Here is a 25,262-nt window from a genome sequence, read left to right as displayed (position 1 = left end):
TGGTTCCCTGTTTATGGTCCGAGTCTCACAAGACTGAAACACTAAAACCTATATATGGTTAGATAGACAGGATGTACTAAAATGTACCTAGGGTAATAATATTACAATAAGGTGTACTGCCCACAAAGGCATCTACTCGCCAATGCAGACAGCCAGACACCCTCATAACATTTAAGATGGGCACCTCACCAAACTTGCCTTGTTGCAAAGGGATCCCATGATAACTACGGCTAATTGTGAGTAGTCTTACAGATGCTAAATGTAACAAGTCATAGAATAAAATAAAAACATCATACAATTATGAAATCAAGAATACACCCATATCATGCATATAACTTATGCATTTATATGTCACATAAATGCAACTAAAACAACAATGCAAGTGTACAAAAGATTCAAGAGAATGAACAGCCGTTGTACCGAGGAATCAATAAAGGAAAATCCAAATGAAGCCACCCCATCTTACTGAAATTGCAAAGTAAAAGTTATGGGGAATGATACAAGAATGAATAGATGACTGAAGATAAAAGCTTATGGAACATGATGATTCAATAGATACCCATATCCATCAAATCCTATAATCAAACTCAAAATTACTTCCCAGTTGAGATTCCTCAGCCATCCAAATACTAGTAAGATGAAGACACCATTAGAGTTGCAGAATTTGACACACAAGATCTTCCATGGGACAGGGAAAGGAACTTAAGTTATTCTCCAATTACCTTCCTGTCTTGGCTCGTTTCATCCCTGTACTGTTGAATGGAGACATGCTTGGGCTCATGTGTGGGCTTTCCTCCCTCAATGTACCATTTAGCATAGCCAATTCCCTTAACTGTTGCTTTTTATAATAATCCAAGGACTCATCCTGTAAACAAAAATTCAAAGTACGTTAGTAGTATGTGGATGAAGGGGAAAAGCAAAATACTAAGGGAAAAAAAAAACACCCTTCAATACCACAGGCTTCAAAAGGTCCTCCAATATTACAACAGCTTGATTCAAACGGGAATCTATTACATCTGCTGGAAATTCAGCCTCCACCAACACATGTAAAGGCTCATTTAAGTGCTCATATCCAGGTTTATCTCGAAGTTTTTCTTCCTAGAGGAAATAAGAATTAAGCCATCAGAAATTCAGATTTAACAGCTCAAAAAGAAATGGTAAAATCAAATTCTGGTAACTGAAAAAAAATTAAAAACTGTTTGGATATTTAAATGCTGTAACATGTGAAAATAAAGTACTTTAAAAAGAAATGGTAAAATCAAATTCTGGTAACTGAAAAAAAAATTAAAAACTGTTTGGATATTTAAATGCTGTAACATGTGAAAATAAAGTACTTTATACCAATGGGTTTTAAAAACGGAACTGCTTTGACCACCAGTTACCAGATCAAACGGTTCAACCATCCAGTCTGAACCCTGATCAGACAGTTCTCAGGTCCAAAACCGGAAGCAGAGCCATGACCAGTTCCCAAGTCAAACGGTCCAACTGTCCAGTCTGGTTTTCAAAACCATGAATTTACCCCTTTGACTGGAACAATTTGATAAATCTAAGGTTGTGTTTATTTTTCAGGAACGTACTTTCCCAGATAAGTGCACTTACCCATGTTTGTTTTTTGTTTAATTTACAGGTGTAAATGCATCTTGTGGGGGCATTTTTGATCATCTGATTTTTTTCATTTACCCTCTACTTGGGAAACTCATCTTACCCCGTCTAAGAAAGGGTATCACTTACCCAGGAAAGTGATACATGGAAAAAACAATTTTTCTGGGTCCCACATGTTTCTGAAATAAGATCATGGGTATGTTGGTCAATGGGAAATTTTTTTGATAAATAAAATCATCTTCCATTATTTCAAAGATTAGTTACATGAAAATCCCCTTAGAGGCGCGAGGTGCTGCCTCTCCAAACAGAAAATACATAAATTACAACAGAGATTACATGAATGTTGATGTTAAAACAAGAGTTACAGTTGCACCCAAACAATGTTTCCCTATTTGTCCCTTGTTTTGCCAAGACATAGGCAAATGCATTAGCTGATCTCCCAGCCCACTGTACTGTTACAGACATATTTCTTGTCAGCCTTCGAATTTCTTTAACTCATTTTTGTAGCCCCAAGTGACATCCTCTGGATTTATTAACCAATCCACCACTGTCTTAGAATCCCCTCCACTCCCACTTCTTTTGCAAGAAGCATTCCTTGTATAGTTGTATTGCAGTTAACAGCTCTGCCCGGATAGAGTTCCCAACACCTAAAGGGCCAGAGTAGAGTATGACAACCTCTCCAGTCTCATACCTCAATACACCTCTCATCCCAGAGGGACCCAGGTTACCCTGGCTACTCCCATCAAAATTCAGCTTCAAAGAACCAAGAGGATGGGGGACCCAGCTAGTCAATACCCACCTTGGAGAAGGAACAGCTTGCTACTAATAGCCAATCCTTACGACAATCAGTAAAAGAGAAATGGTTAAACAATTCTAGGGTCTTTAGCCAATGCATTGACCTGTACATAATGCAGTCCTTTAAGGCTTGACTGCTCCTTCCTTTTTCCTAGAAGTGGCACTGGTATTGCAAACTATAAAAGTTCAACAAAAAGAGACAATCGAGGATTAAAGAAAAATGAAGAGATTGGAGTATATATAAGTGGAGATCGATAAAAGGAAATTAGCGAGAAAAGAGAAGAATTAAATCGAACGAATTGTGTATGATAGTTTTTGCTCGTCCACCCTTTTAACTATTCATACTCTAAATAAATGGTGAAATTATTTTTTTTACCCTTCAAAGAATTGAAAGAAAATAACAATAAAACATCAATTACATACTTTTTTACTTCCCCTCAAGTAAAGCATAGATATCAATCATGCTCAACTTGCTTAGAACATAATCAAACTTCTTTTAATTAATTCCTTAATTAAGAAACCAGCCAACTGGTCCTTGGTCTTAACATATGGCAATTGAGGGAACCCATTTGTCTATCCTCTAAATTCTAGGGCATACACTGACAAGTGATTGCAGAAAGGAGAATGGTTACAATATCAACAATTTATTATTCAATCCACTAAATTCAAGGGCATACCACAGTGAAGCTTGATGTGAATAATTTACAACAGGGGGAGAAGCATTAGCAATTTATTATTCAATACTGAAATCTCTGTGTGGCAGGATATTGATTTGATGGAGGCAATTGTTTGGAAGAGTAAAAATGGATGTTGAAACGTTTAGGAAACTTGTGAAAAGAAACAGGGTCTTTCAATTTCTTACAGGGATGAATCCAAAATATGACATTAAGTAGGGGTGAAACTTAAAGCAGCTCAGGGAAGGAAGGATGTTATATGTGAGTATTGCAAGAATGCAACACATACAAAGGATACTTGCTGAATAACCTAGAACTTTTGCCAGCTCGGTTCAAGAATGCTAAAAATAAGAAAAGATGGAAATGGAGAGATTAGGAATGCTAATGCAGCCATGGTTCTAGATAGTGACAAGGGTTCTAATGAAAAGGCTACTATTGAGCAACTAGCAGAAGTGAAGGCAGAATTTGAGAATTATCGAAGGATGATTAATCACCTTGAGAGAAAAGTTGCATCAGCTTCTAATCCTTCAGGCAATTCAACTTCAATAGCTTTTGCACAATCAAGTGTATATGCTACTGCCAACCATGTAACTACCTTGAGTAATCGTACAATCCCTTGGATTATATATTCTAGAGCTTTTGATCATATGACTAGTATTTCTACCTTATTTAATTCCTATAACTTGCTTTCTGGTCATGATAAAATAACACAAGCCAATAGCTCTCTTGCTCCAATTTCTGGCAAGGAAGACATCAAGATCACAGATTCTCTCATCCTCACCTCTATCCTTCATGTCCCTAAACTCCACAACAACCTTTTATCCATAAGTAGCCTGACTATATCATTAAACTATTGTATAACCATTTTCCCTTATTGCAAATTTTCAAGATTTGCAGTCTTAGAAGGTGATTAGGAGTGCCCATGAGGCGAATGAAATATACCTGCTTGATGTTACTAAGCAAAGCCCAAGAAGCACCTAAAAGTCGCTTTTGGATCTCCCTCTTCAGTGTCTATTAGTCGTGTTATGTGATGCCATTTCCGACTAGGTCATTTTCTTTTTTTAGCTTTGAGTCAATTCTTTCTAGTATTGTTTAAAAGAGTCAATTAGTCAAGTTTGCATTCACGTAAGTTTTTAAAGCATTGTAAAAACACTTATCCTTTGAGTAATAAAAGATCTACTTTTCTTTTCCTTATTGTGCACTCTAATGTGTGGGGGTGGCTATCAATACTTTATTTTGTTTATTGATGACGTTTCACAGTACACTTGGATATAATTGTTGCATTTGCATGATGAAGTCCCAAAGATTGTGAAACAAGTTCATGAATTTATTCTTACACAATTTGATACTCATATCAAGGTATTCCTCAATCAGATAATGCAAAGAAATATTTGAGAAGGGTCTTATTTCTTATCTTCATACTTTTGGGGCCATTCACCAAAGCTCGTGTACGCACTCCAAAATGTTGTTAAACGAAAAAATCATCATATTTTTAAAATAGCCAAAAGCATTTTATTTGCCTCACATGTTCCTACCAAATTTAGGGGAGGGGTGCTGTTATTACAACTTATCAATCATATGTTATCCCGAGTCTTGGGTTTCAAGCCTCATTTTAGCTTCTTGTTTCCAAATAGAGACCTTTGCATTTAAGGCCCGCAGATGTTTATTCCTTGATTATGACTCCACAAAGAAGGGTTACTATTCTTTTGATCCAATTAGTGGCACCCATTTTGTTTCCATGGATGTCACTTTTGCAAAGTCCATTCCCTTTTATGGCCATTCTCCTAAGGAGGAAACTTCATCTGAGTTGTTTGATGTTCCTTTTCCTATTTGAGTCCAATGGTGAGCCTCTTGTTCAGTCACCTCCTATTGAGTCATCTCCTACTTCTCCCATTCTAATTCCCCCACAACTACCTCCATGTCCCCCCTTCATTTGTGCCTCATCTTGTCCTTCAAAAGTGGTGCCAATAGAAAGGTTTAGGAATGAGCAACTTGTTTCTACTTCTATAGTTGAGCCTCCTACACTCCAAGTTGCTAAAGAGACAACGAGTAATGAGCCCATAGGCCCATACCTTTGCAGCCCCCTTTACCTGACCTTGATATCCTCATTGCCATAAGAAAGGGTAAGAGAGAGTAGTGCACATTTTATCTCAAAGTCTCTCTCTAATGGTTTGCTCTCCCCACCATATTATTCTTTCTTACCCTCTATTTCCTTTTAGCCTATCACTAAATTTGTATTAGAAGAATTCTCAAAACCAGAATGGAGGGATGCTATGAAAACTGAAATAGAGGCATTACATAAGAATGATACTTAGGATGTGGTTGCTTTACGTGAGGGCAAGGAGCCTATTGGATGCAAATGGTTTTACACTATAAAATACCATGGAAATGGATCTATTGAACGATACAAGGCTCAATTGCTTGATAGAGGCTATATGTAGACATATGGGATAGATTGCTTGGAGGCATTTGCCATCGTTGCTAAGTTGACATTTGAAAGATTCTTATTATCTTTGGCAACTAATTTTGATTGCCAACTCTATCAGTTTGATGTAAGCAATGCCTTTTTGAATGGGGAGTTGTCTGAAGAAGTGTATATGTCTCTTCCTCTAGGATGTACGGGAAAGAAATACAAGGTATGTAAATTGAAGAAGTCATTGCCTTTAAAGATAAAGAAATCACCTAGAACTTGGTTTGAAAGGTTGATGGCTTCCCTTGTTCACTTTGGATACACACACACACATAGTTGGGCCATGCTCCCTTTGTGAAGAGGAGAGGTGCTCCGGTTGCCTTCATAATTATTTGTGGATGACACTATAGTTACAAGTTACAATATGCAAGAAATTGAGAGCCTCAAACACTTTCTTAATGACAAAATTGAAATTAAAAATTTTTGGAGAATTGAGATACTTCTTGTGGATTGAAGTTGCTAGGTCCAAAGATGGGATCTTCATCTCCCAACATAAGCATCCACTTGACTTGCACACTGAAACAAGCACACTTGGTGTCAAACCTACTGCCACACCTATTGATCTAAATCATAAGCCCTCCTCTTCTGATGGAGAGTTACTTTAGAATAGGTGAGTGTTCCGAAAATTGCTTGGGAAGTTGTTGTACCTATGCATGACTTACCCTAACATTTCTTATGTTGTTAGTGTCAATAGTCAGTTTATGCATATCCCTAGAAATACACATATGGCTACAGTAGAAAGTTTTCTGTTGAACTTTATGCTAGGAAAAGGCATCCTCTTTGGAAAGCATGGTCACAAAAAACTAGAAGCACATGGTTTCTTGGTGGTCTACATCTAGGTATTGTACTATGGTTGTTGGAAATATGCTTTCTTGGAGGAGTCCGATGTAAGAGCCAAGAACCATCTAACTTGATTCAAACCAAATGGTTCAACCATTTAACCCAAGAACTGGTGGTCAAAGCGGTTCCATTTCCAAGTCAATTTTTAAAACCATGTAGCACATAATCATATCCAACATCACAGGACGAAGCATGTGGTGGACAGACACTTGACTAGAGAGAGAGTGGCATTTGGAGAAGTTTGCCTACCCTTCATTGCATCTAAAGAGCAATTGGCTGATATACTTACAAAGGAAGTTCCTAAAGCTAAATCGCATCAGCATGTAAGCAAGTTGGGCATGATTGGCATCTGCTCAGCTTGAGGGAGAGTGTAGATATATTGGGTTGGAAGGGCCATAGCCCATAAGATAGTTCAGTCTTCTGTCTTTCCTTTCTTCTTCCATTGCTTTTCTGAAAGCTTCCTTTTATTGCTACGGATCTGATTGCACCTTCATATCTCCTTTCTTCCTATTCTTTCTTGGTCACAAGCCAAGCAAATTCTTAGTAAGTGTTGTACTCACCAACAGAACTGTATGTATTTTCTGCTGCCTTATATGAAGGTTCTTAACTGGCCAAGAGATACTTTTGGCCAAAGCTACAAAATAGCTGACACAAGTGCCAATCATAGTTGTTACTCATCATTGTTCTACTATGTTAATAGATGTCACAAGTGCCAAACATCTAACAGACAACATCAAAACATTAGTGTATATCTTCCCTTACCCACACCAAAAGCACCATTACTATGGAGTATGGATTTTGTGTTGGGATACAAGAACAGCTAGGGGTAATGACTATTTATTTGTGGTTGATAGCTTCTCTAAAATAGCTCATTTTATTGATTGCCAAAAGACTTCTGAAGCTTCTCATGTAGCTAACTTGATTTTTAAAGAAGTTGTCCAATTGAATGGATTACCAAGATCTATCACATCAAATTGTAACACAAGATTTCATAAACAACTTTAGAAAACTTAATGGAAGCGTATGGGCATTACCTTACAATATAGCAGTACATTTCATCCACAAACAGATGGACAAACTGGAGTGGTTAATCAAAGCTTAGGCAACTTGTTGAGGACTTTAGTTGTTGGAGATTAGTTGAAGCAATGGGATCTTATCCTATCCTACCACAAACGAGTTTATAAATCTATAGGGAAGACTCCTTGTGAAGTTGTGTATGATCAATCACCTAAAGGTGTTGTTGATCTTAGTTCCTATAACAGGGTTGCAGCAAGTGAGTATGATGCCAAGGCTTTAGATGAATCCATTCAAGAGATTCAAGAAAACATTTGACATAAGATGAAAGAAAACAACCAAAGGTATAAAGAAGCTCTGGATAAGCTATGCTGGATGAAAGTTTCATTAGGGGGATCTTGTATTTGTGGCTCGAGAGGTTTCCTATTGGGACTTACCATGAATTTAAGAAAAAAAAGATTGGCCTCTGTCGAATGCTGAAACAGTTTGAGGACAACACATATTAAATTGAACTACCGCCAGGTTTGTCCACTTCACCCACTTTTAATGTCGTAGACCCCTGATTATCAATGGAGGCCTAGAACTAACAACAAAGGTTGATCAAGGACAGGCACAAATGGCCAAAAGTTCTAATGAATTTGAACTAGTAGGAGTAGAAATCACTATTTGCTGATTCAGTCAAGCTTCTTGTGAGAGAAAGAGAGGGAAGGTGAAGATTTCAGCAGTAGAGAAGGAAGGAGATGAAGAAAAGAGTAGGAGGTCAACTAGAGTTATGAGAAAAATTAACCCTAGCCGCCAGCCCCTCATTATATTTATATTTAACTTAGAGATGAGATATTACAAGGATGCCCTTAGTAGGGCGGCTACTAAAACTGAATAGTCACAACTTTAAAAAATAAAAAACTAATGGGCCGAAGGTCCAACAACTTCCTGATTAAATAAAAACAAACTAAAGACAAACCGGGCCACTCAACACTCCCCCTCAAATTGGGAGTAAATGTCACACATTCCCAACTTGCATAGATCATGCTCCAGCTTGTTCTTTGCAACACCTTTTGTGAGAACATCAGCAAGTTGCAGATCAGAAGCTATGTATGGAATACAAACTTCTCCAGAAGTTACCCTTTCTCTGATAAAATGTCTATCCACTTCAATGTGCTTAGTTCGGTCATGCTGGACTGGGTTATGGGCAATGTTAATTGTTGCCTGGTTATCACAGTATAGCATCATGGGTTCTTCTGCCTGTACACCAATTTCTTCTAACAGAGAACGGATCCATAGAAGTTAAGAAACTCCATGCGCCATGGCCCTGTATTCGGCTTCAGCACTTGATCTTGCCACCACTGTTTGTTTCTTACTCTTCCATGAGACTAGGTTACCCCCAACTAGGGTGCACACTCCTGAAGTTGATCTCCTATCATCAAGGCATCCTGCCCAATCAGCATCTGTATAAGTCTCTATTTCAATTGTCCATGATCAGTAAACAATATGCCTCTGCCTGGATGTCCCTTCAGATAAGCAAGGATCCTGTAAAATGCCTCCCAATGCTGGACTTGTGGGGCATGCATGTATTGACTTACTACACTCAATGCATAGGAGATGTCTAGTCTTGTCATACACAAGTATAGCAGCCGACCCACAAGTCTCTGATATCTCCCAATGTCCTTTACTGGTTCACCTTTTGTTGCACTGATTTTATGATTTTGATCAATAAGGGTGCTAATTGCCTTTGTTCCAAGCTTCCTTGTCTCTCTTGAAGGTCCAAGACATACTTCCTTTGAGAGATAAAAATTCCATGTTTCGATCTTGCAACTTCAATGCCTAAGAAGTATATCAGTTCTCCAAGATTTTTAATTTCAAATTCCTTATGTAGGTTCCCCTTCAGACTATCAATCTCACTCGAATCATTCCCAATGACAACAATATCATCCACATAAACAATTAGGACTGACACCAAAGATCCTCTGCGCTTCACAAACAAAGTGTGATCGGATTGAGTTTGAGTGTAGCCAAAATTAATCAAGGCCTTTCTGAATCTGTCAAACCATGCTCTGGGAGATTGTTTCAAGCCATATAGTGACTTCTTAAGCCTGCATACCTTTCCCTTTTCAGTATCATTGTAGAAACCAGTAGGAAGATCCATATACACTTCTTGCGGATCTCCATTTAGGAAAGCATTCTTCACATCCAGTTGAAACAAGGGCCAAGAGTATGAGGCAGCAAGGGAAAGGAGTATCCGAACATAAGTCATCTTTGCAACTGGCACAAAGGTCTCTAAATAATCAATGCCATAGGCTTGTGTGTATCCTTTTGCGACAATTCTTGCCTTGTACCTCTCTATACTTCCATCCGCCTTATATTTTACTATGTAAACCCATCTGCATCCAACTATCTCCTTGTCTTCTGGTAGGTCCACAATGTCCCATGTCTGATTCTTAATCAAAGCTTCCCATCTCTTCCTGCATATCTGCCTTCCACTCAGGTTTGGAGAGAGTCTCACTAACACCCTTGGGTATAGACACTGAATCAAGAGAAGAGAGAAAAGCACGGTAGGAAGGAGAAAGTTCATTGTAGGATAAGTACTGTGAAATACAATGAGCAATACACTTTCCCTTACCTTTTCTAAGAGCAATAGGGAGATCAAGGTTATCGGTAACAGAGTTAGTAGGATCATTGGGAACTGAAATAATAGCGGGATCAAGAGGAATACCTGAATCCATAACAGTCGAATCTAGAGTCTCCAAGGGATCGACAGGAAGTGTGTGAGTTCTACTGTAGTGGAATCAACCGCCTTGTGAAGTCTCTGTCGTGAGTAATGTTGAGAAGCAGAGCGCAAAGGAGGTGGCAAGGTAGGTGGCACCAGGTGGTGGTCAAGCATAGGAGGTGACACAGGGACTGGAACTGGGAGAGGGATAGATTGCTGACTTCCCCAAAACACTCCCCCTGAGAAGGATTCTGTGAAAAGTATGTGGATTCAAAAAAGGTGACATCCATGGTAACATATCGGTTCCCAGAGACTGGATCATAGTAGCGGTACTCTTTCTGATTCTCTGCATATCCAAGGAAGACACACTTCTTTGCCTTGGGATCAAGCTTCGAGTGGTGAGGACCAAGTCTCTGTGCAAAGCATACACACCCAAACACCCTGAGAGGAACACGAAACATCTACCCCTGAGAAAAAAGAAGGTTGAATGGAGTGCCAAATCCAAGTATACGAGAAGGCACCCTGTTAATCAGATATACTGCTGTGAGAACTGCATCACCCCAAAACCAAACCGGATTTTTAGATGTGATCATCTTGCTTCTTGCGGTCTCAACAATGTGTCTGTTCTTCCTTTCTACAACACCATTTTGTTGTGGACTGTAGGAGCAACTGCTCTGATAGACAACACCATATGATAACAAGTACGAGGCAAGATGTCTTTCAAAATATTCCCTGGCATTGTCAGATCTGAACACCTTTATTCTTGTTCCAAACTGTGTTAGTACCATCTAATGAAATTGTCGCACCAAGGATGGTACTTCATCGTGGGATTTCATCAGGTAAATCCAAGAGTATCGAGAGAAATCATCCACAAATAGGAGAAAATAGCGATAGCCTCCCATAGAAGCAACATGGTAAGGACCCCACACATCCGAATGAATAACATCAAAAGAAGAACATCTTTTATAATTGGGTTTAAAAGAATGTATACAATGCTTTCCAAGTTGACAACCTTCACACTCCAGACTTGACAGACTCACAGACTCAAAAAGTTTTGGAAACAAAGAAGAAAAAGAAGAAAAAGACAAATGGCCCAAACGATTATGCCAAAGCATAATCTGACTCAGATCCTGACTCACTATCCCTACTAACATGATGACTCTAGTGAGGGGGAACATCCAGGAGATAGATTCCAATCACTTCACGACAACTCCCAATTGTCCTCTTTGAATAAAGATCCTGCAAAATACAACGTCCAGGAGAAAATATTACTAAGCAGTTCAAATTCTTAGTCAAACTACTAACAAATAACAAATTTGTGCTCAATCTGGGAACATGAAGGACAGAGGTTAAACAAATAGAATCATTAATCTTGACAGATCCCTTCCCAGCAATAGGAACATGGGATCCATCAGCAGTGGAGACCCTATCTCTGCTAGAACAGAGCTGGTAAGAGGAAAAAATAGTGAAACTATGGGTCATGTGCTCTGAGGCTCCAGAATCTATAATCCAAGGAGGTCTCTCCTTACTTGAAGTGGAAACATTATTTGCAGTGACGTGTGAACTACCTGTGTGAGCAAAGGAGGTAGAGTGAGCTCCACTAGTGCCACCTATACCTTGTTGTTCGCTTGCAGCTGAACTGGAACTAGTTGTATCCCGTTGGTTTAGAAGTAGCCCATATCTCTCAAGTTCGGCCCTTATTGCAGTAGCTGCAATAGACTCCAAAGCAGCTGTAATAGGAGGGGCCGGAGTGTCACCGGTAACTGCCATGTGCGCATTTCCCTTCTTATTTCTCAATCTAGTCAGCACAAGATGTGGGTGAAGCTTCCAACAAGCATCTCTTGTATGCTTAGGCTTCTTATAGTAGTCACAAACCAAGTCTCTTCTGTCTTCCTTCTTGATTTCACCGCCACTTTGTTTAGGTTTAATAACACTTACCATGGCAGACTGATCAGAAATTTGGGTTTTCATCATCACATCCCTCCTGCACTCCTCCCTTGACACAAAAGCATATGCTTGGGAGAGAGTGACACTATCCCTGGAAAGAAGATGTTGTCGTGCAATATCATACTCAGGGTTAAAGCCAGCAAGGAATTCAAACACCCTATACTTCTCTAAATGTCTCTGATAGGTAGTTGCATCCTTGGTGATTTCCAAAGAAAAGGTCTCCAAATGGTCAATCTCCTGCCACAGGGTCTTAAGGGCTGAAAAATAGGTTGCAACAGATCTATCTCCCTACCTTGTAGCAATAATCTGATTTCTCAGTTGATAAACCCTAGCAACATTCTCCCTTTGTGAATAGGTTTCTGCAACTCCATCCCATATTTCCTTAGCAATGTTTGCCCATAAGAAATTTTTACTTATGTGGCAACATGGAATTACACAACCAAGTCATCACCATATAATTTTCCTGCACCCACCAGGAGTTGTTAGTTTCGGGTTTCGCCTCTTCACTAGTGATATACCCTAATTTCCCACAAGCCCCAATGGCCATCTTGGGAGATTGTGACCATTCCAAGTAGTTTGCACCATCCAACCTAACTGTAGTAATGGTTCCAGCCCCGAAGGGGTCTCCAGCACCCCCTCTCACTGGTCTCATTTCACTCCCGGGCTTATTTTCAACTCTATGGCCCTCCATGCTTCTCAATAAAGGTAAAGAAAATAACTAAAAATTGTAGCAAGATCAAACAAGACACCTTTTGGAACCAACAACACTTTCTTGGTGTCCTAGGCTTTCTTCCCACAAAAGATTCCTTTTCTGTGGGATGGGAGAAGAGAGAGAAAAGACAACCACCCTCTCTAGAAGCCTCCAAACCACGTGGGACTCGAATCGCCCCTTACAAAAAACTCCAAGGAACCCTAAAAAACTAGTGCCACTTCCTAGGTCAAAATTGAAGAGTCAAGCAAAAACATGACTCTTCCCCTTTCTCCAGTTTTTCCTTATTCTGATGAGAAACCCTAGACCAGCTACAGGGCACACAGATCCATCAAGAAAATCCAAAAACTGGGCTTACCTGAGAGCTTCGATCAGCCTCTTAAATCACCATGCAATCAGCCGATCTAGGGCTGCATGAGAGAACAACTTCAAGAACCTTCAACTTGCTCTGATACCAAGTAGAAATCACTATTTTCTGATTCAGTCAAGCTTTTTGTGAGAGAAAGAGGGGAAAGGTGAAGATTTCAGCAGTACAGAAGGAAGGAGAAGAAGAAAAGAGTAGGAGGTCAACTAGAGTTATGAGAAAAGTTAACCCTAGCCGCTAGCCCCTCATTATATGTATATTTAACTTAGAGATGAGATATTACAAGGATGCCCTTAGTAGGGTAGCTACTAAAACCGAATAGTCACAACTTTAAAAAATAAAAACTAATGGGCGGAAGGCCCAACAACTTCCTAATTAAATAAAAAGAAACTAAAGACAGTTTGGGTCACTCAACAAAACAAACCGGCCCACTCAACAGAAGGCGTAGAAGATGTTTAAATTACCAACAATCAAAGTGGGCCCTATTTTGGATAGCTTTGTTGACAGTTTGGGTCTAGGGGCATTTGGGTGTACATCGATTGGGTTTCTTGGGTCTTCCTGTAACAAAAGTCATCTTTTTGGGTGGTTTCTATGAATTAGTTTGTTCTTAATGAGTTGTTTGTGAAGGTACCATTTTAGGGGCTTGTTTGTAAATGTTTTAGTTGGCTTCTCCAGCAAGGCGCAAGCAATTGAGCCTTATAAAAGAGAAGGGTGTTGTTTTTGTGAGGATATTTTTGGTTCTCTCTTGTTTGAGCTATAATTCATCCCTAGCTAGGGAAGTATTGGGAGCTTGGGTTTTGAGGATTCAACCCATTTTGATGCCTTCCTGAACCCTCCCTCTATCACTGCATGTCCACACGAGAGACCAGCCTGACACCAATATTACTCTAGCAGAATTGTTCCAGGAGTTCACTTCAGGTTCAGGTTTGAAATCCCTAAGAATTCAACTTGTTTTGTTGTTTTCAGCTTGGTACTTTTATGCTTATTGTTGTACACTTGAAGTGCTGCATATAACTTGTAAAAAATCCATGCCATTTCCCTTGTCTTCTCATTCTACTTTACCAGATTGAAGTTTGATAGAAGATTAAACAATGCTGAACTGAATGCACAAAGGAACATTTTTTTTCTTTTTTCTTCCTTTGGTCATAACTCATAAGACAAAAAGGACATTGTTAAGGGTTGTCTGACTACTAGGTGGCTTAAAAGTTGTTAAAGGCCATCAATATGCTAGTTAGGTTGTCTCCTCAGATTGTACAGAACTAGATTTATTGATGTGACAGTATTTCTGGCATGTGTGAGCATGTGTGAGCATGCTCGTTGATAGTATGTTGTTGCATGTTCTTGTTGTTTATTACCTGTTTAGGTCTGTATTGGTGAAAAGAATGACTAGAAGGAAATGCTAGTCATTTGTTGGTGAATAATCCCTAAAAATGATTCAGCCTCATCCTTTTATTACAAGAATCAAAAAACCAACTCAAACAACTAGTGAATTGAGCTGCCCCTGAAACTGCTAGTTGTTCTATCATGTTAAGACCATCCACATACAACCTGTATGAATCCTCCTTCTCAAGGTCGAACCCTAGAAAGCACAATAATTAGGAAAGAAACTCACACATCATTTAGGCATTTTGTAAGATGCTTATAGATAGAATAGATGGTTAATAGGTAATTTGGTTATATGGACAGAGGTAAAATCGAAACCATCAGGAAGATAATCCTTGACCAATAATGGAAGAGAAAGAACCACTGATATGGGGATAATAGGCTAGACTTACTAGTAGAATTCATTAGCCTGATTACTTGAATGCGCAAAATAGGATGTAAAAGGAACAAGAAAAGAACCTTATAACTGATGAAGAACGTGAGCATATTGCTCAAGATGCTCATGCATGTAACTAAGTAGATCATTTGGATCCACAACTAGATGAGTTGTTCTGGAATGCTGTGGGTTAACTATTTGCTAGCATCCCCTAACTTTGAGCTGCATTAAACTTCTGTCAAACTTGCTTCTAAACTTCTTCAAGTTCCCAACCAAATCCCATCAAGTCTCTAGGCATTTCATAATAAATACATAAATATTTGGAATGTCACAGTGTCTCATAGAGCTCAAAGAAGCCCCATTTATAATCATTGATAGGAAAAAAACCATCATTCAATTTTCCTAGCTAACCACAGCTTCTAAAGAGCACAAAACAAGAAAAGCCACTTTGCAGACAATAAAACCAACAACAGAACAACCATATTCCGGTCCATAAGTACATAAAACCAACCACCCAAAAACAAAACCCTTTAAGGCCACTATTACCAGTTGGTCAAGGATAAATGCAGGGTGTACAGTTGCTACTTCAGTAGATACAATTTTTGTAAAAGACAACACTAATTATTAGCAAGCAACCCAACATACTAATTATCGCCATTAGAAATTGAGGTACTTCTGTGTTTTTAACCAGTGATGTGCCTGGTATGTAAAATTCAGGGCTGCAACTTGGGCAGGCTCAAGCTGGCATTTGTTAACATTTGAATGGACCCAGGCCCTGTGCTGTGAAGTAGGTACCCGACTTGCACCCCCAATAAAAATGTGATGTGCCCAAATCAATGATCTAAAACTAATCACATTATTCTCTTTTTTGCACTGCCCATTCAACTTAATTTTGATGAATGTCATTTAATTGAACTATCCATCACTTCATTGAAACAAAAGATTATGTCATTTAATTGAACTGTCCATTTCATTGAAACAAAAGATTATGCCATTTAATTGAACTGTCCATTTCATTGAAACAAAAGATTAAGTTCACAATACCTTAACAGAGTCCTTTACAGAGCCTCGACCTCTTATGTACACCCTACATTGTGTGGTAGCCTCAACTCTTTTCAAGGAGTTACCTCTTGGTCCCAATAGTCGGCCAACAAAGTTATACTGTGAACCATACACGGTGTTATGGCAAACTTAACGATGGTTGTCAATCTATACTTGAAAAAGGAGAACAGAATATAGTTTACATACATTCGGAAATTTATCAACAGGAACATCAAGTCTGATAACTTTCTTTACAACAGGACTAGTTGGAACTCCAGTTGCCCCAGTCCAGCCCATTGAAGATGCTTGAAAGGTGCCCATCCGTTGGAGAAGCCCATTTTCCTGAAGCAAGGTGTACTAGAATAAATAAAAATTAGGAAAGTAAACAAGTGGAAGAAAATGGCAAGATAGATTTAGCACTTTATATGATACATATTTTATTTTCCTTCAATTCTTTTAAATTTCATGAAGAAATGCAAAGAGTGTACTGATAATTCAATCACTCTATAGAAAGTGACAACCTTTAAACTGTTTCCCTTAAATGATGAACTATGTCTTCATGTAATCACCAACTGTCTCTCCCTATTGAGTCACATTAATCAAAGCCATCTATATTAAAAGGGCCTGAGAAATTCTCCTTTAGGATTTGGGCTTTAATCTCACATCAATATGGTGGCCTATGCCATATGGAGATAAAAGACTAACTGATGCAGATACTGAAGCAAGGAAAGAAGTCATAGAAGAACAAACCAGTTTTCCAATACACCAATTTCAGAATGTTTGGGTGAGAGGACGATGTTAATATTGTTTCCCAGTCCAAATTGGAAACTGTAAAGGTTCATCCGAGTTCATAAATTAGAAGTCAATTTGGGTCAGTTTCCTATTTTGAATAAATATAGGAAGTCAATGAATTCAGCCTGTAACCTCTGTTATCTCTGTTATCAACAACAAAGGCTCATGCACAAGCAAGTTGTTCTCACACCTCTAGTGGAGACTATGCATCTCCCATCATTGAAGAGACAACAAGTCAAACCCCTTCTACCCCCACTACATTTCCAGACCTAGGCCTACTTATTGCTATTAAAAAGGGTAAACGAAAGTGTACAACTCACTATATCTCCAAACACCTTTCTTACAGTCTACTTTCCCCCAACTCTGTTTCTTCACAAGCCATCCCTAGATCTGTAACAAAAGCCTTACCTAGACCAAAATGGAGGGATTCTATGAGGACTAAAACAGATGCTTTGCATAAGAGCAATACCTAGGAAATTGTGGATTTGCCTGATGGGAAAGAACCGGTTGGTTGTAAGTGGGTATACACTATCAAGTACCATAGTGATGGTACTATTTAGAGGCTTAAGGCTTGTTTGGTAGCGAAAGGGACACTCAAATGTATGGAACTAACTGCTTGGAGACCTTTGCTTATATAGCCTTTTTTGTGATGAGGAAAGACTCTTTGGAAACCTTCCTTAGCGCTTATGTTAATGATATTGTGTTTACTGGTAATGATGTAAAGGAAGCTCATAGACTAAAGAAGTTTTTGTACACTGAGTTTGAAATTAAAGATTTGGGGGATTTAAGGTATTACCTAGGAATAGATGTTGCTTGGCTAAAGGAAGGTTCCATTTATTTGCAAAAGTATGTTCTTCACCTTATCATGAAGACTAGAAAACATGGCACCAAACTTGCCTCTATACCTATAGATTTACATCATAAACTCTCGGCTATCGATGGTGAATTATCGACTAATAGGAGAGTTTTCCAGATACTACTTAGGAAGTTATTGTATCTTTACATAACTCAACTGTATATTTCATATGCAGTAAGTGTAATTGTTCATTTTATGCATTCTTCCAGAGATACCCATATGGCAGCTATTGAAAGGGTATTGCATTACCTATAGGGAATTCTAGGAAAGGTATTCTTTTTGCCAAACATGGGCATATGAAGCTAGAGGTTCATACATTCATACAAATCAAAATTGGGCAGGTTGTATTAATGATGAGATCCACCTCAGGTTATTGCACTATGGTGACAGGGAACATTGTTTCATGGAGAATTGGGCATTGTTTATGAAAAGTGGATATCAACATTGCTCATAACCCTATTTAGCATGGCAGGACAAAGCATATTGAGGTGGATAGACAATTCATATGAGAGAGAGAGAGTTGCTTCAAAGGAAGTTTGTTTTCCATTTATAGCTTCCAAAGAACAATTAGCTAATGTTCTGACCAAAGGAATTCCAAAATGGGAAGCTACTAAATTATATAAGCAAGTTGGGCACGATTGACATCTATGCCCAGCTTAAGGGAAGTGAAGAGAAACTATGCTGAATGGGCTCTAGTGTATTTTTATTTTTTTATCTTCTTTTATTTGTTGAGTTTATGTTAATGGATCTTGTCCATATGGACCTATTAGTTGTTTATTCATTCTTTTATGTGATTAGGTCCTTTGAGGTTTGATTAATAAAAGTGATTAGGTGAAAGGAGAGAGAACTGATCGAACTCTTTACTCCTCCCTTCTTCTCTCACCATCTTCTTCATCTTCTAATTTCTACTATCCTTTCCACTTTTCTTCTATTTTCAAATTGGAATACCTTTTTTTTTCTTTTGAGTTGATTTACATCTGAAATGAATACTCAAAATATTGAGGATAAAAAGAGTATGGAGGTTATCATTGAAAGTATGACAATGAAGGTGACACACTGGGTAAAATCTATGGAGCTATTTCCAGACTTCACAATGACATATTAAGGAATTAGAAGACAGTTGCAAGATCTTTTACAAAAAAGCAGATGATAAGAAGTTGGGGACCACAAGGAACGAGGTGTTTAAAGCTGAACTTTGTTGGTAACTTTGGTAATTCAAGACCTTTTGGAATAGACGTAGTAAGGGATAAAAATGGAATAATATACACAATCCTTTCAAGATCAATAGAAGAAGGGAATTATCATAAAAAAAATATCAATAAATGAAGGGAATTCAATCATGGTAAAACTAATTGTTGCAGTTTCTGAGGTGCAAAAAGCAATAGAAATGGTGATGAAGAAACTTGTAGTTCAAGGTGACTTTAAAGTTGTAACAAGTTGGCCTAGGGATGGCTACAAGAGAGGGAAAACCTATGCCATGAGGTTGTAAGTAGCATTCATGGAAATGCAAGCAATAGTTGGAGTGTTGGGGTTTCTTATCAAACTACCTCAGCTCTCACCTGGACGTCGGGGTATCTTCGCAACATTGGGGTATGCTATGTGTGTCGGAGAAAGTCCTCTTCTGGGAGGACCTTTGGATTGGCAACTTAACCCTAAAGGACCCCTTTCCTTCCTTATACTCTATATCTGTGCTTAAAAAAGAACCCATCCAATGCTTTGTTTTATGTATCCTCCTCCTTGTTGACCAATTTCAGCTAGAATTTAGGTTTTAGGAGAAATTTAAGAGACCATGAGATTGATGGAGCAGCCTCACTTTTGAAAATCCTTCATTCTGTTTTTTATACTCTAAGCAAAATGGTCGTGTTTGGACTCCTCACCCTAAGGGAGTTGGTATGTGCCTCTTTCGTTTCCATTTGGTTTCAACCCCTAGCCCTCAGCCTTTTCCCATTAAAGAAATTTGGTCCAAACCCATCCCCCTCCCAAGGATGGTGCCCTGTGTTGGGAAGTCTTTCATGGGAAATTGAACACCTTGGATATTCTCCCCAAACTGGTGTATCCTTTACAGAGCAAACAAAGAAAGCTGTTACCACCTAGTCACCTACTAATCTCATTCCCTTTTGTTGTAGGTCTTTGGGGACAGCTTTTGTCTTTCCGATGACAGGTAGAGTGAGCCCCTACAGATTCGTAGCCTCTTTGACCCTACAACCTTCAGTTGTCTGAAGAGAAGAGGTAAAGTCATGTTGATATGTGCTAGGGCTGCCACGGCTTGGTCACCGTGGAAGGTGAGGAATGATAGGATCGTCAAAGATAAAGAAAGAAACAAGGAGGCAGTTTGTGAATGCATACTTAGCAGTCTATACTTTGGGCTAAATCTTTGGACCTATTTTAAGACTTCTCCTTTGATGATATATGGCAGAATAGAGAATCTGTAGCAAGTTCTACTGTGAACAGTAAACCTATTGTAGCTTGGTTACTCCCTAAAGAAGGTCTTGTGAAGTCAAATTTTGATGGCAGCAGCCTAGTAAACCCAGGGCCGGATAGGAGGGGTTTTCAAGGAATACCAAAGGGCACTTTCTTGCTGTATTTTCAGGTCCTGAGGAGTGAGGGATTCAGTGCATGTTGAGTTCCAGGCAATACTGCAAGGAGTACAAATTGTCAGAGAATTAAATTATGATAGTTGGTTAATTGAAGGTGACTCTAAATTGATAGTTGGGTGGCTGAAGGAACTGGAAAGATTGAAATGGTTAACTAGAGAAATAACTTTTAGAATCAAATGGGAAAGGAGGCCAGCTAAAAGGATGGAAGATTATTGTGCTAATCAAGGGGGTGCATAAGTCTCATTTATATTGGGTTCAGTTGTAATTCTGTTTACATAATGGATTCCACACATTGCACTTTTATATGGGTGTTCTCATTGTAGTGATCATCAAGTTGTCAACAACTTCACCAAAGTTAGATCTAAATCTCATATCGAGTTTTTTATTGACAAGTTGATGTTGTCCCCACATCATTTTGAAGGGGATTGTGAAGATACAGCTGAAGAATGCCTTTAACACTATACTATAACCTGTTGCAGTCTCCTATTTAGTCCCTACATAGGGATCTTTCTCTCTAAATACACTAGCCGTTTTAGTAAGCCAATAGTTAATAAAAACAATGATGTCAAATCTTAGGTAATTGATAAAAGAAAACCAAAAAAAGATTAGGTAGAAAACCTTCAGCAGAATATAGTTGTGATTCCCAATCCAATTCAAAATCAATAACTAAGGCACTTAAACAATCCCCAAGGCAATCACATCTACAATAACTAAAACAATAAAATGGCAGTATAACAATGATGGAAGAGACCACAATTCAGGAAATTTAATCAAGTAACTACCTCAAAATAAAGAACAGAAGCACACTGGGACCCAAAAGTAACCACACAGAAAATATTGACAGAAATCATTCAGTGGGTCCCAATTATCTTTTACACTAAAATAGAATAATCTCGCCTTTAGACCACGGATTCATGCATCAACTTCTCAGCTTCCTAACAAATCAAAGGAACTTTTGACCAGCACCCAAATATTTGGTTAGAAAAGGCTCCACATGAAATTTCAATATGATTTTTGGTCCAGCACATCTTCAAGATAGGACTGATGAGTCCAGATCATCCAAATCTAAGACGGTTAGCAAGCTATGGAGCCTCAGATCAGATACAAGTCAAGTGTCACAAGAACCGAGTTTTTGCAATTAACTAAAAAAGGAAGGAAAAAGAAATAGTTCATAAGAAGCCTTCAACAAAAGAAGGATCATGTTGTGTAATCCCCAACGAGATCCAAAATGAATACCTGTAGGCACTCAAAAACAACCTCCAGAGAACTTCTATGACATAGGGAACAAAATATCATTACCTCTGAGTGCATAACAGGCCACCCTTCCAAATCCATGGGTCCACCATCTGGGTGTTGAGCTGTTGATCTCAAAGGACTCTCATGTTCAATTCTCTCATGATCCACAAAAGTTTGATTTGGTACCAAACCAGATGCTCGTACAATTTCTAGACAAAGGCAGTTGAGCTTTAGGAAAAGCTAAAAGGACTACCCAGTATTGGGTGATGTAAAAATTAGAAAACAAAATAAAAATAAATACACATCTAAATAGTAGAAATTTGCCAATAAAATTGTATTTCTAATTTTACTGCTGAACTAAGTGATCTTGTAAATGAACAAAATAACCAACATTAAGACAGTCATATCGTTCTATGCAGCCAGACATATCTTCACCAAGATGATTTTATTTAGTTCATCCACAATTACCAGTATTCAGTGTTTTTTATAATTAGAAGTGACATTGAAAAATGATAGTAAATTTTCTAAAAAAAAACTGTTCAGCATACACGTCAATAATAGCAAAACAGAAAAGAGGGAAAAAAAACTGTAGAAAAAATCCACCATTCAGCAGGTCTAATTTCTTGTCCTTACAAATTTGTAGAAATATGCCGATACAAAATGCTGTGTTGTGCTACTAAAGAGTGTACTGTGTAATTTCCTCTTTTTGAACACTTAAGCACAAATACTAAAGGGTGGGCTGAACATTAGCCTGGTATACCCAATTCTATCATTTGTATCTCCTTTCTTCCTCTTCTTCTCTTCTTCTTACTTTCCTCTTTCTTTCTCCCACCACATTCTTAGCAAGAAAGGCTTCAGGTTCCTTAAAAGGGGAAGCACACAAGTATCAACCACTGGAGCAGAACACATCCCTTAATAAAGCATGATTTAAAGAGTTTTATGAATAAGATCAGAGCCCAAATCAAAATCATTACTTTAGAGTTTATTATCTTCCTATAATATACTGAAAATCAGGAAAGTTGAGATTAGGGTTTTCTGATCATGGAGGCAGCAAGAAGCTGGTTTGTGTTTGGGATCAATTGAAGATAATCCTAGCCATACTTTTCTACTGTTAGAAGCTGGTTTCATATTTTTTTATGCAAGGATTAATATTTGGTGTATATATATGGTGTGTGTGTGTGTATATATATATATATGCATACCAGATTGTTATTATTTGCGACTTTTTTATTCCACTATGGGTTGGTTACCTATTGGTCCTTGTTACCTTGATCTGATACATGTAAGTTGATCAAATATGGGCCAAGACTCCTCGTCTCAATTATCAATCTACCACTACTTCATAGGCTACATAGTCTATTACTAATCTTGGAGAACATTCAAACTTGCAGACTGCCACTTTTCTTGGTTGTGAAATTGACTCCCAAATCAGTAGAGGTCTTGTGTTACTCGAAACAGCTGCTCAAATATAGGTTAAGGCAAAAATGCTTGCAAGTTGAAAAAGTCAATCTATGGGTTCAAATAACAAGCTAGAGCATGGTTTGATCATTTCAGCACTACTATCAAGAAGTTTGGGTGCTCTCAAAGCCATGCAAATCACAATAATAGTCTACATAGATGATATAGTTGTTACAAGTGATCAACATTGTGAAATTAATAACCTAAAGCCATTCCTAGCTTCAGAATTTGAAATCAAGGATTTACGAGATCTCAAATACTTCTTAGGCAACAAGGTAGTAAGGTTTCTCGAAGAAAACATGCCCTTGATCTTCTTGAAGAAACAACGAAGCTGGGTGCCAAACCTTCTTATGCTCCCACTAATCCTAATTACCATCTCAATGGTCTTGATGAAGAGTTGATTGAAGACAAAAGGATGTGCCAGAGACATGTAGGGAGACTCATCTATTGTCCCTAACAAGGCCAGACATTGCTTATTTGGCTCATGAAGTTGGAATGACAAGCCAATATGCATGCTCCTTGTCTTGCAGCTGCTAAGAGAATTCTAAGATAATTGAAGGCCTCTTGTGCAACAGGATTATTGTTCTCGAATCATGGATACTTGGACCTAGAAGCCCACACTGATGCAAAGTAGGCAAGTTCAATTGATGGTAAATGATCCACTTTTGAATATTGAACTCTTATGGGCGGAAATTATTAGTTACATGGAATAAGAAGTAGAATGTGGTTACTTGATCTGATACTGAAACAGAACTTAGATCTATGGCATGGACTATAAGATTTACTGTCACTAAAATTATTCTTAAAAGAACTTGGAGTGGAGTCTCAAGAACCTATGAAATTGTATTGTGACAACAAAGAAACTATCAACATTGCCCACAATCTTGTTCAGCATGACCACACCAAAAACATGGAAGTTGATAGACATTTCATAAAGGAGAAACTAGATAGGAAAGAAATCTGTTCTCCATATGTCAAAATCAAAGACTAAATAGCAGATTTTTTGATTAAGGGAGTAATAAAGAAGTTGAACTTGGTGGTACACAAGTTGAGAATGATAGACATCTATACTCCACTTGAAAGAGAGCATAGAAATATGTCAATATATAAGGCTGTCCTATGTTACTAAAGAGGGATAAATGCCTAATTTTTTTTTTTTATACACTTAAGTGTAAATACTAAAGGGTTGGCCAACCCATAGGGCTGTTACACCCTATTCTCTCATTTGTATCTCCCTCCTTCCCTCACTTCTTTCTACCAATAACAGCTCTTTATAATCCTTTTCTCAATTCTTTTACTTTTCTAAGAAAATTAATTATAGAAAATAAGAGGTGAACCCCACAAGAAACATTAAAGCATAGACCCAATAATGTAGGGCAGAAAGGACTTTGGAGGAAAGAAAGCAAGGAATCATTTTGGGATATATTAAGCCTCACATCCAAACCTTGGAAGCATCACACATCCAAATAAAAAAGTAAACTTCTGTATTTTATTCAATCTGTGCAGGAAGATAATCAATAGATTCATATTTATAGTAGTGTTTTAAAAGCGCAAGTTGCAATAAAGGCACAAGGAGACTTTTGCACCTGAGGCGCAAGGTGAGGCACATGCCTTTTTTGAAGCGAGGTGCAATTTTTTTTTAACTCAAAAATATATAAAAATAAAAAACAATAGCAAAAAATGAAAAATATATATTATAAATAAAATTAATTTAAAAAAGACATACTTAAATTCTAAGTTAAATGTTTTAAACAGCGCATTAGCTCAAACTAAAATGCATAAACATAACACATAAAGCATAAGTGAAGTGAAGATGTAAATATAAAATTGAACATGGCATATAAACCATATTTTTTGATAGAAATAACACATAAAACATATTCAAGCAATCAACAACTTAAGCACATGAAACTCTTAAGCTCTTTACTTCTTTCCCAACTGCATTACTCTAATTCTACGAGGCAATTTTTACTGAGCCCCTTGAGGCAAGCCCAAATAAATCCATGTCAGGGTCTTAAATTCTTAATCCCTAATTAACAAGTTGGTTTTATAATTTAGTTTTAGTTCCTTACCTTTTTAAAATGTCTTGTATTAGGCAAACCCAAACAGGCATGCCTAGGTGAACCGACGCACGCCTTTCTAAAGTGCTGATCCTAGGCAATTTTGCAAAAAAGAAAATCTTGTCTCAGAATTTCCCAAAAGCAAATGGAGAAAGTTGTTACCAATTGCTAATCTCCTGCCGTTTTGTTGTAGGTCTTTGGGAGAAGCTTTTTGGTTGCAGGTGGACAGTGCTGTTGCAAACTAGCAGTCTATTTAACACTAAAACCTTCATGTAGCCAAAGAGAACAGAGAGAGTCTTGTGGTTGTGTGCTAGGGCTGCTTTAGTATAGACTATGTGGGAGGA

General features: G+C 38.1%; 1 protein-coding gene across 6 annotated transcripts in view; it reads right to left on the bottom strand.

Moving 5' to 3' along the window:
- Window positions 1-274: 274 nt before the first annotated feature.
- Window positions 275-25,262, bottom strand: part of LOC148874375 (RNA-binding KH domain-containing protein) — a 38,843-nt gene continuing 13,855 nt past the window's right edge. Inside the window, exons 3-7 of one of the 6 annotated variants that reach the window (XM_088986423.1) lie at window positions 21,464-21,609; window positions 16,127-16,276; window positions 15,923-16,039; window positions 955-1,098; window positions 275-865 (exon numbers count right to left, since the gene is read on the bottom strand). In XM_088986423.1, the coding sequence (XP_088842549.1) occupies window positions 719-865; window positions 955-1,098; window positions 15,923-16,039; window positions 16,127-16,276; window positions 21,464-21,609 (704 nt within the window). In that variant the 3' untranslated portion in view covers window positions 275-718. Of the gene's footprint in view, window positions 866-944; window positions 1,099-15,922; window positions 16,040-16,126; window positions 16,277-21,463; window positions 21,610-25,262 lie in introns of all 6 variants that reach the window. The other 5 variants (XM_088986428.1, XM_088986436.1, XM_088986450.1 and 2 more) reach the window with 5 other exon arrangements.

Source organism: Nelumbo lutea, chromosome 1, assembly GCF_056320005.1.
Source record: "Nelumbo lutea isolate HS-2025 chromosome 1, American lotus-T2T, whole genome shotgun sequence".
In the NCBI taxonomy this organism is placed as follows: domain Eukaryota; kingdom Viridiplantae; phylum Streptophyta; class Magnoliopsida; order Proteales; family Nelumbonaceae; genus Nelumbo; species Nelumbo lutea.
Note: the sequence above shows the minus strand (reverse complement) of the source record. Positions and strands in the feature narration are given on the sequence as shown.